Source organism: Lepidochelys kempii, chromosome 6 (assembly GCF_965140285.1).
Source record: "Lepidochelys kempii isolate rLepKem1 chromosome 6, rLepKem1.hap1, whole genome shotgun sequence".
Lineage (NCBI taxonomy): Eukaryota > Metazoa > Chordata > Testudines > Cheloniidae > Lepidochelys > Lepidochelys kempii.
In genome coordinates, this window is record NC_136385.1 from 13,685,801 (window position 1) to 13,697,399 (window position 11,599).

General features: G+C 59.1%; 1 protein-coding gene across 10 annotated transcripts in view; it reads left to right on the forward strand.

Annotated features, from left to right (window-relative positions):
- Positions 1–9,045, forward strand: part of SLC43A3 (solute carrier family 43 member 3) — a 33,714-nt gene extending 24,669 nt beyond the window's left edge. For 3 of the 10 annotated variants that reach the window (XM_073346795.2, XM_073346790.2, XM_073346796.2), the window contains one exon: positions 695–5,760. In XM_073346795.2, the coding sequence (XP_073202896.1) occupies positions 695–769 (75 nt within the window). In that variant the 3' untranslated portion in view covers positions 770–5,760. Of the gene's footprint in view, positions 1–172; positions 5,761–8,723 lie in introns of those variants that run through there. The other 7 variants (XM_073346789.2, XM_073346788.2, XM_073346792.2 and 4 more) reach the window with 5 other exon arrangements.
- Positions 9,046–11,599: the final 2,554 nt, after the last annotated feature.

Sequence of the window (11,599 nt, forward strand, 5' to 3'; positions counted from 1 at the left end):
TGGGGAACTTTATCAACACCCTGCAGTGAGAGACGGGGAATGCCCTGTCTGGGGTCTGGGGAACTTTATCAACACCCTGCAGTGAGAGACGGGGGGGTGCCCCATACAGGACCTGGGGAACTTTATTGACACCCCACTTCTGTGTTGTTCAGAACCTGATTTTCCCATCCAGGTGAACATTGGCCTCATCATCGTCATCCTCCTGGCCTTCATCAGCCCACTGGTGGTGCTGCGGGAGTACCAGCACCGGGAGAGGGAGCAGAAAAAGCAACACGTTGACTCACACCCCCTGACCCTGGCCAAGGCTGGTGTGGAGTCATCCATCAGACCCCCCACCCCCAGCAGGAATCTTCAAGGGCTCCTCCCGCCCAAAAGGGAATGAGGAAAGGGAATTAGGAGTGCACCTGAGCCCCAGCCAGTCCCCAGCTGTGTCCCTCCAGCCCAGCATTGTCACCATCTGCTCCAGCCATACACTCACTCCTCTCCAGTGGCAGGGTGGGGAGTCACAATGGGTTATTTTTACAGATACTTGATTTTCTAAGTTTTTGTATAGCTCAGTTGGTATAAATCCAGCCTTTCCCTCTCCCTGCTCCCAGGGTGCGTGGCGGAGGGAGGGGGATGGGAGGTGTATTCTAGTTCCCCTTATTGACAGGGTGTATTTCAATCCCCCCTATTTCCTTCTCTTTTATTACAGAGATTTATTTCTGTGCTTCTTTGTAAAAGCGAGGGAGCAGGACACCCCAGCGCCTTCCTCCCTGAAATCACATAAATGCTAACGAGGAACTAATCCAGATCTGCATTTAACCTTCTCCAGAGGTCACTGGAGGCCCCTGGCCCACTCTGCCCGGCTTGTGCCCATCTTGTCTGACTGCCTGAACCTCCCACAGCGCTCTCCCCCCCCCCCCCCGCAGGAGGCTCCAGTATGGCGTATTGTCTGAGACAGGCATCCAGTTTTGATTCGGTGCCCCCAGGCTCTGGAGAACCCACCATCTCTTGGGAAGAGGATCCAGGAGTTAGATACCCTCCATGTAAAAAACATGCCCCCTGTTCCTGGTCTGAATTTGGTGCGTGCCCGTGCCCAGCCCCTGCCAGACTGAAGAGCCTCTGCTGTGAGAAATCTCCTCCCACCGACGGGGCGCCCAGACTGGGCGCAAGAACCCCCAAAGCTGCTCTTGCTGAACAAAATGGCTGGCACTTCCTGACGGTGCAGCCTACGGCAGGGGCTGCAGCCCTCAGCTCCGTTCTGATTGGGCTTTTCTGAGCCCTTTGCTTGCTGGGAATGTCCCGGGGGTAGGGGAACCCCAGAACTGGATGCAGTTCCCACTAGTAGGCTCCGTAATGCCCTGTGAAGTGGTAACTCCCCCTCCCAACTCCATCCCTGGGTGGAGGTAACCCCCAGCCCCTTTCCCCCCAGGCCACCTCTTGCCCTCCCCCAACCCTGGCCCTGTCCCCTGGAGGGCCCTCTTTGTCCCGGGGCAGGAAGGAGCAATACCAGGGGTGATGAGTGAAGCAATGTTTTATTGCAGTGAGTCACAGGCAATGAGCGAGGGTGGAGGGTAGGGGCTGCCCCCTCAGGGAGCTGGGGCAGGGCCGGGAGTAGAGCTGAGTCCAGGGAGCAGGGGCGTCTCTGGCAGAGCAGAGTGGGGAGTCTCAGGCCAGCGGAGAGGTGTGGGCAGCAGGATCCCATGGGGGGGAACAGCCCCCTCAGTACTTGCAGATAAAGGGCAGGCGAGTTTGGCAGCTGACGCTTCTCCAGTGATCACCTGGCAGAGAGAGAGGTTAGTCCCCTCCTAGCTGGCACCTGGCACCCAGCTCACAGCAAACCCTGGATTCCTTGCCCCAGACTCCCATAGCACCACTAACCCAGATCCTCTGCCCCAAACCCACAGCCCCATCTACCCTCGGATCCCCTGCTCCATACCCCACGGTTCCACCTACCCTCAGATCCCCTACCCCACGGCCTCACCTCCCTTCGCATCCCCTGCCCTACACCCCATGACCCCACCTATACTCAGATCCCCGGTTTCCCTGCCCAAGGGTTTTTGTTCCCACAAGCAGTGAATAGATCACCATCTCCACCCTTCCCCCCTCAGGGGGATCCTCATCTGCAGTGCTCAGGGCAACACACATTTTCCAAAAGCACCAGGGGTTCCCTCCAGCCCAGCTGGAGTAGTTCCAGCAGGAGCGCACATGCTAGAACTGTGGGGAAGTGGCTGGAGTAGGATCTGTGCTGTCCCATCCGCAGAGTGTCCCAGGAAATCCCCTCCCCTCCAGCCCCTGCATTGGAGCCTGCCGGGGGCCACAGTGAGGGGCTCTGGATTTGCTGGGAAGTACCTGTGACTTGCTGGCACCAGTCTCTGCTCTGGCACCAGCCCTGGCACCTCATGGGCAGCCAAGGTCAATGAGTCACAAGGATACTGCCAGCTGTCGGGGGTCAGCTGGGACCCACACCTGAGCTGCCCAGGCCTACCTCCCAGGGTGCAAGCGAGGGGTGGGCTGGGGCTGCCCTGAGCGGGGTCCCAGCTGGGGACACACTGAGCTGCAGTGGAGGATGGATCCCCCTGTCCGCTCTGCACTGGAGGGGAGGCCAGCCTCAGAGCTGGCAGGGCCCTGATGAGGGAGTCGGTGTGTGTGTGTTCTGGGCCAAGCCCAGGCAGGGAGGAACGGAGGAAGCAGGGCCAGACACTCTCCTTACCCAGCGGGAGGTGACGCCTCCGATCCACACCTGCCCCGGTTGGTGTGGGGGGCGCTGTGCAGCGCAGGCGCTCATTGGTCGAATGGCTGTGGATGGAGGCCAGGCAGCCACGGTAGCAGCGAGCACACAGTTTCTGTGGGGAGAGAGTGAGGGGGACATGGGGCAGTCAGGGCCCAGGCACAGAGTCACATCCACCGGCCACCACCCCATGCACCATCCACTGCCCCTATGCCCCCATGTCACCCCTTCGTCCCCTCCACTGCCCCTATACTGTCTCCACTACCCCACTGCCATCTACTATCCCTCCACTGCCTCCATGGGTGCCCCATCACCCCTATGCCACCACCCCATGCCCCCTCCACTGCCCCCATGCCTCTTCCACTGCCTCCATGGGCCCCCCATCACCCCTATGCCACCCCTCCACCAGCCCCATGCCTCCTCCACTGCCTCCATGGGCCCCCCCATCACCCCCTATGCCACCATCCCATGCCCCCTCCACCACCCCCATACCTCCTCCACTGCCTCCATGGGCCCCCCCATCACCCCTATGCCACCCCTCCACCACCCCCATACCTCCTCCACTGCCTCCATGGGCCCCCCCATCACCCCTATGCCACCCCTCCACCAGCCCCATGCCTCCTCCACTGCCTCCATGGGCCCCCATCACCCCTATGCCACCCCTCCACCAGCCCCATGCCTCCTCCACTGCCTCCATGGGCCCCCCCATCACCCCCTATGCCACCATCCCATGCCCCCTCCACCACCCCCATACCTCCTCCACTGCCTCCATGGGCCCCCCCATCACCCCTATGCCACCCCTCCACCAGCCCCATGCCTCCTCCACTGCCCCCATTTCCCCTCCACTGCCTCCATGGGCCCTCATCACCCCTATGCCACCCCTCCACCAGCCCCATGCCTCCTCCACTGCCTCCATGGGCCCCCATCACCCCTATGCCACCCCTCCACCAGCCCCATGCCTCCTCCACTGCCCCCATTTCCCCTCCACTGCCTCCATGGGCCCCCCCATCACCCCTATGCCACCCCTCCACCAGCCCCATGCCTCCTCCACTGCCCCCATTTCCCCTCCACTGCCTCCATGGGCCCTCATCACCCCTATGCCACCCCTCCACCAGCCCCATGCCTCCTCCACTGCCTCCATGGGCCCCCCCATCACCCCTATGCCACCCCTCCACCAGCCCCATGCCTCCTCCACTGCCCCCATTTCCCCTCCACTGCCTCCATGGGCCCTCATCACCCCTATGCCACCCCTCCACCAGCCCCATGCCTCCTCCACTGCCTCCATGGGCCCTCATCACCCCTATGCCACCCCTCCACCAGCCCCATGCCTCCTCCACTGCCTCCATGGGCCCCCATCACCCCTATGCCACCCTTCCACCAGCCCCATGCCCCCTCCACCACCCCCATACCTCCTCCACTGCCTCCATGGGCCCCCCCATCACCCCTATGCCACCCCTCCACCAGCCCCATGCCTCCTCCACTGCCCCCATTTCCCCTCCACTGCCTCCACGGGCCCCCCATCATCCCTGTCCCAACCCTCCACTGCCCCATTCCCCCTCCACTGCCTCCACAGGCCCCCCATTACCCCTCTACCGTCCCCATGCCTCCTCCACTGCCTCCATGGGCCATCCACCAGCACCATGGGCGTTCCACCCCACTTCCTGACTCTTCTGCGAGTCCTCCCCACCACCTGTCCCCTTGCCCCACTCACTTGGGCTCTCTAAAATGGCTGGCAATTGTTCACAAACACATAGTGACAGGTGTGGCCCTCAGTGCTCGGCACTATCATCCTGAAGCTCTCACTCCCCATGGGACATGGTGGCTCTAGCTCCCCCAGCTCCTCCTCACCTTGCTCAGCTGGTACCTCCTGCTCTGGGGTGCCCTCATCAGCGGGTGGGTGCGGGAGACACCAACTGGCCCTTCCAGCCGCAAGACGCAGCCCAGATCTCAAACAATCCTTGGAAGCAGGATCAGCTCTAGCAGCCGAGGACACAGGTGTCCAGGATAGAGAGGGTATGGGTGTCATTGCAGGGCCGGGGGACCCTGGTGTCCAGGCTAGAGTGAGGCAGAAGGTTACTGGGGGCAGGGGACCCAGGTGTCTGGAACAGAGTAGGGCTGGGGACTAACTGAGCACAGGTCTGGGGTATCGGAGCGCCGTACAGTGCTTGCTGGGGTCTGACCCAAGCCCATGGGGTCCATGCAGTGTCTGCTGGGGACAGGGGGTGGAGGTTCCCATTGGAGGCAGTGGCCTGTGGGTCAGGTTCCCCACAGAGTCAGGGAGGGGCTGTAGCCACGGGGTCTTGGGCCCCAGGACTTACGGAGCTGGCGAGCAGAGATGGCCCCCAGGAGGGCAAGGAGTAGAGACAGCTTCATCTTGGGCAGACCTGGGGTGGGTGGTGGTGGACCGCTGTGAGACAGAGACAGATTGACCCCCCCATCTAGACCCCCCTCAATCACTGAGCCAAGACTGACGCCCCTGCCTAGAGTCCACTCCCTCCCTCCACTTAGCTCAGACTGACCCCCCCATCTAGGGACACCCCAATCACTGAGCCATGACCTATCACCAAGCTCCCCTGGGTTGATGACCACCCCACAACCAAGGCAGCCTTTCCCAGCAAAGGTAGGGCTGGGCCAAGCAAAGCGGGAGGAGGGAACCTGGGTCCTTGGCTCAATCTGGGAGCACAGGGGCTCTCACTCACCTGCCCAGAAACACAGGGACAAGGGGGTACATGCACACATTGGCTATGGGCAGAAGCAGTCAGGAAAATTCCAGCATGTACTGTTAGCCTATGGAACACCCTGCCACAGGATACAAGGGGCCAAGAGCACTGAGCAGTGCCAGGCCTTTCTGGGCATCAGAGCAGCCTCAGTGGCCAACAGTGAGGCCTCGTGATCTCAGTCTCCAGGGCAGGAGCTGAGCAGCCCCTGGAGTCAGGCAGCGATCTGTTCCTCCCTGCCACAGAGAGGTGAATAATGGCAGTCACCTCTTCAAGGAAACCAGCGCTGGCTGCTGTAAGAGCCAGGCCCCAACCAAGTGACCCCACTCTGGAGCAGGTCCCCATCACCCACCATAGCCCCTGGGGTCACCCAGAGACCCCCCCACACCTCTGTGATGGCTGTGGGTCCTCAGCAAGCTCCGATGGCTACAGCCATCACAGCCCTTTATATTGGGCTGGAACAGGAAGCTGAGGAAAGAGCCACTATCAGCTCCCAGCTGCTTGTGCTCCTCCCTTCTCCCCCGCACCACATGGCTTGCGACACCCCCACACCCAGTCTGAGCACTGACCGACGAGCTACCCCAGAACCTTGGGGGAACTAGCCAGTGCTGAGCCCGGGGGCACAAATGGGCTTCCTCCACTTCCCATAGTGCCCCCCCGCCCCTCACACACACACGGCTGGCACTGATGCCCCTTGCAGAGTTCATCTGGTGCTATGAGCCCTACTTCCAACCCCTGGAGAATGTGTGGGACCCTGAGTGGGGGCTGATGTGGGGGCTCTGCCATGGAACTGACTTTAGTCCCAGCAGAGCTCCGTAAACTCCAAGAGCAGGCAGCCCATTGCGCCGTCTGTCTGTGCTTCTGCGTCACACCAGGCATCGGCCCTGCCCAGGGGCTCCTGCCTCCCCCCTCAACAGAGCCAGACCCCGGCCTGGACTGAAAGACTCTGAGTGACGGAGCATCTGCCCCCACCTGGGTGAGTTGTCTCCAGGGAGAATCCCCTTCACTGTTCAAAGCTGCCTTAGGTTTGCCCCGAATCTCTCTAGCCTCCATCTCCGGCCATCGGGTCTCACTCGGCCTTTGGCCACTACAGCCTGGAGCCATCTTGTCTCAGAGATCTGCTCCCATGGGACCTGTCCCTGGTCTTCTGGGTCTGCCTCTTCCTCCCAGCCCCCCAAGAAGTCATGATTTTTCCACGGACAGGCCACACGGCTGCATCCTCCAGCCCTCCTGCTTCTCCCCGCTAGCACTGCCAGGTGCAGAGGCTTTTCCCCTTGGCAGGGGCACAGCTTCCTGTGTTCGCATAAGCACCAGGCAGCCTTGCCCCAAGCGGGCCAGCTTCACTGGGCACAGAGGCCGAGTTCAGCCTGGCAGCAGCCAGGGCTCCAGCCAGCCACGCTGTGGCTCTGGCTTGCTACGTCCCTCTGCCTCTCAGGCCTGGTCTCACTGAAAGCACTGGCACGGCAACGTCAGGGAACCCAGAGTAGCTGTGGTGGCACAACCTCCAGAGTGGACTCAACTAGGTTGATGGACGGGTGTTGCCATTGGCCCAGGGAACGCTGTTCAGGGCGATGGCGTCTCTACAGCAGCAGCAAAGGCTCCTCCACTGGCCTACGGTCTGTCTGCCCCGGGAGCTGTGCTGGCACAGGTTGGGTAGTGTAGACACAGTCTCTGTCCCAAGCCAAGCTCCTGTGTGTCTGGGAACCTTGTCCCGATAATGCTGGTTCCTGACCCCTCCAGTCCCGCTGAGCTCACCCAGGCCTACACCCCAAATTTAGATCCATCGAGCTAAGCCACTCTGTGTGTGGGTGTGTGAGAAAAATGCAACCCCCCACCCCGCCCCCTGAGCGCCACAGCTAGGCCGACCTAACCCCCAGTGTAGACATAGCTAGGGAGACAGAAGAAAGAGTCCATCCATCTAGCTACAGTTACCGGAATCAGTGACGGTGTTTGTCCCAGGGGGCTCCAACAGCAACTCCAGGGTGCTCCCACATATGATACCTGCCAGGCCACGCTGTACAGAGGACAGTGAGCAGGACAGAGCAGCTGATGCCAGGCGGGCCAGATCTGGCTTTCAGGGGACCCCTCGCTGCCTTGAGCCCCTCTGCGATTGCCTGGATCATAGTCGTAGGCACTCGGGTTTTACACCCATTCCGCCTGCTGGGGCTGATGGCTGGTATAGTCGGTCATTGGCTAAGGCCATTGTCTCCTCTGTTAGCACGTGATAGTTGCAAACAGCTCATCATGGTGTATTCTTATCACCTCAGCCAGCTACCATTTCAAAGGCCTCATGCCTCTGGCTCTGTGCCAGGAGAAGAATGAAAGCCCCTTCGCACCCAGCAGGTGACCATGCCAAGGCCAATGGCGGAATGGAGATGCCTCTTCCTGAGAAAAGTATTACAGACAATTCTCACTTTTGTTACTCTCCCTCACACACCCAGCCCTGCAGACTTCCCTCAAACCCAATCCATGGACCCTGCTAGCCCAGTCCTGAGTTCCCCACACACCCCGCCGACTTCCCTCAACCCCGACCCACGGCCCCTGCTAGCACAGCCCTGAGTTCCCCACACACCCAGCTCTGCAGACTTCCTTCAACCCTCACCCATGCCCCCTTGGTAGCCCAGCCCTGAGCTCCCCACACACCCAGCCCCGCCGACTTCCCTCAACCCCAGTCTGTGGCCCCCTGCTAGCCTAGCCCTGAGCCACACCCAGCCCCATCAACTTCCCTCAACCCTGACCCACAGCCCCCTGCTAGCCCAGTCTTGAGCTCCCCACATACCCAGCCCACCGATTTCGCTCAACCCCTGCCCACGGCCCCCTGCTAGCCCAGCCCTGAGTTCCTCTGTGATGTTACTGAGATAACCTGTGACCATATAGATCATTGTTGCAACCACTGTTACATATTTGCAGCAAATATTGAACTAAGGTTCTCGTGTAAGGTGTCTCTGGAAAGGTTATGATTTGCTGATTATGAGTATGCTATCGTATGGGTATATCATTTTTGTTGTTGAAGTTATGAATATTGGCTATGTACTTGTATATCAATGTGTTTTAATTCTAAGTAGCCTCTGTGAAGCATTTGGTCAGCTTCTTGAGAAGGGGCTGTTCTCAGTAAGTGCCCAGTCAAGAAACACTTAATGACAATGGAGACGCCAATCCACATCTGAGCTTTCCTGGGAAGGTTCAAACTAACATGTAAACAATGGCGTCGGCCTGTAAAGAACTGAGTCATGCATGGACATGTGACTTGCCCATGTGACTCCAAACTTCCATCTTACTGTCTTCTTGCACAGGAGAACCAAGGGGTTTCCACCCACAAGAGAAAAAATATAAAAGGCCATGGAAACTCCTCCATTTTGTCTTCAATCCTGCTTCTTGCCTCTGGAGGAATCTTGCTACAAACTGAAGCTCTGAACAAAGGACTGAATGACCCATCCCAGCTGTGGATGTACTCCAGAGACTTGATTTGAACCTGCAGTTTATTCCACCACTGTTACAAGCCTGAACCAAGAACTTTGCCATTACTGTATGTAATTGATTCCATTTAACCAATTCTAGCTCTCATCTAGATCTTTTTGCTTTTATGAATAAACCTTTAGATTTTTAGATTCTAAAGGATTGGCAACAGCGTGATTTGGGGTAAGATCTAATTTGTATATTGACCTGGGTCTGGGGCTTGGGCCATTGGGATTAGGAGAACCTTTTTCTTTTACTGGCATATTCGTTTTTGTAACCATTCATCCCCATGACGAGTGGCACTGGTGGTGATACTGGGAAAGTGGAGTGTCTAAGAGAATTGCTTGTGTGACTTGTGGTTAGCCAGTGGGGTAAAACTGAAGTCTTCTCTGTTTGGCTGGTTTGGTTTGCCTGTCTGTGCAAAGGAACCCCAGCCTTGGGCTGTAACTGCCCTGCTCTAAGCAATTTGTACTGAATTGATACTCTCAGAAGTGTCCCACCAAAGGCAGCATCGTTACAGCAGCCCTGAGCTCCCCACACACCCAGGCCTGCAGATTTCCTTCAACCCCAACCCATGGCCCCTGCTAGACCGCCCACCCCCCAGTCCTGCAGACTTCCATTAACCCAAACCCATGGCCCCCTTCTAGTCCAGCCCTGAGCTCCCTACGAACTCAGCCCTGCCAACCGCCTTCATCCGCAGCCCCTGCTAGCACAGCCCTGAGGTCCTCACACACCTAGCCCTGCCAGCTTCCTTTAACCCTGACCCACGGCCCCTGCTAGCCCAGCTCTGAGCTCCCCACACACCCAGCCCTGCCAGCTTCCCTCAACCACAACTCACAGCCCCCTGCTAGCCTGGCCCAGAGTTCCCCACACACTCTGCCCTGCTAACCGCCTTCAGCCCTGACCCACGGCCTCCTTCTAGCCCAGCCCTGAGCTCCCCTCACACCCAGCCCCTCCGACATCCCTCAACCCTAGGGTGACCAGATGTCCTGATTTTATAGGGACAGTCCCAATATTTGGGGCTTTGTCTTAGATAGGCACCTATTACCCCCCACATCCTGTCCTGATTTTTCACCCTTGCTATCTGGTCACCCTACTCAGCCCCAACCCATGGTCCCTGCTATCCCAGCCCTGGGGTGCCCACACACTCTGCCCTGCCAGCTGCCTTCATCCCTGACCTACGACCCCTGCTAGCTCAGCCCTGAGCTCCCCACGCTCCCAGCCTGCCGACATCCCTCAACCCCGACCTACGGCCTCCTTCTAGCCCAGCTGATGTCAATGGGCCATAGCTGGTGTAAACTGGCCTAAGCCCTGCCATTTTGGTGCATGCTCCAAGGACACTGTGCTGAGGAGCTGAGACTGGGCATGCTTGATGAATATCACAGGCCCTGCAGCCCTGGGCCAGGGGGATGGGAACAGCTGCTAACATGCAGGGAGCAGCTCCGAGCTATTGTTTTCAGGCTTTTTTCATCTCCACGGGGCGTTCTCCTTCAGCTGTGTGGAGTGTCCCACTCTGATCCCACAGTACTGCAGAGAGCTGCGTAGAGCCCCTTCAGAGCTCCTGCCAACCTGGCGCCAGCTAGGCTATAGATTGTGGCAGGATGCCTTTGCCAGTTAAAGGCCGACTCTGTGAGTCTTCTCAGTACTCCAAAATCCGCCCGCGGCCATGGACTGGCTTGAAATGCGCCAGGCCTTATAGGCGCATAGGGCAGGGCAAGCAACCCAAATGTGGGGTCGTTGGCCTGAGGGGTTGCTGAGATACAGCACCCCCAGCAAAATGCCGGCATTTCATAAAGTTCACAGGTCAGGCAACTTTGAAACCGGCCCTTGGCTGGAATCTGTCAAGAAGGTAGAGCCAAGTGGGGAAAAGCCACCTTCATCCAGGGTGTGGGGTTTGGACTCGCATGGGGATCTGAGCAGGGCAAATCAGCCAGAATGGGTGGAAACTATTTCAGAAGAGAAGATAAATGGCACATGGGAATGCTCACGGGGCGGTGGATTTGGGGTGCTAGCAGGGGCAAGAGGGTTGGGACTGTGGCAAGGGGTGGGGTATTATGGGGAGGGGTGAATGAGTGGTAGGGGAGGAAAGGGGCTCAGGTGAGGGGTTCGGATGGGAGGGGTTCTGAGAGGCTCTGTCCCTCTGCAGGTGCCTGAGCCCCTCATCCCTGCCCACCATGTGTGCTGGGATAGGGGACAGAAGGGGGGAACTGAGGGGATCAGGAACATCTGAAAAGCAGGAAATGGCCCATTTGGACACACACCACCCCTGTGGGAGGGGCCAGCTGGAGTGGGGGTGAGGGGCTGGGTTCGGAGGAGGGACCTGGGCTGGGGAAGCGTGGTTGCAGCAGGGGCAGGCGCCCCACCGGGGGTGGAGAGCAAAGTGGGGGACCCCACACACTGTGAAGCTTGGGCGGCAGTGGGCGCCCCCCCCCCCCCAATAAGCAGCTGCCTGTGACAGGTGCACACAACAGCCTAGGGCAGGAGACAGCTAGGGCCACCGCTTTCGTTTTCAGGGACTCTGCAGAGCTAGTAAATGGCTTCCTGGACTGGGCAGGGGAGGGGAGTGGGCAAGGTTGGGGGACTTCCTGTGGTGGGGCAGGGGGTGGAGAAGGAGAGAGATCCCCACACACACCTTTGCAGCTACAGTGACAATCAGGTCATCAAACTGCCAAGGTTCGGGACCAGAGAGTCCATGGGAGGGGGTGGGGTGTCT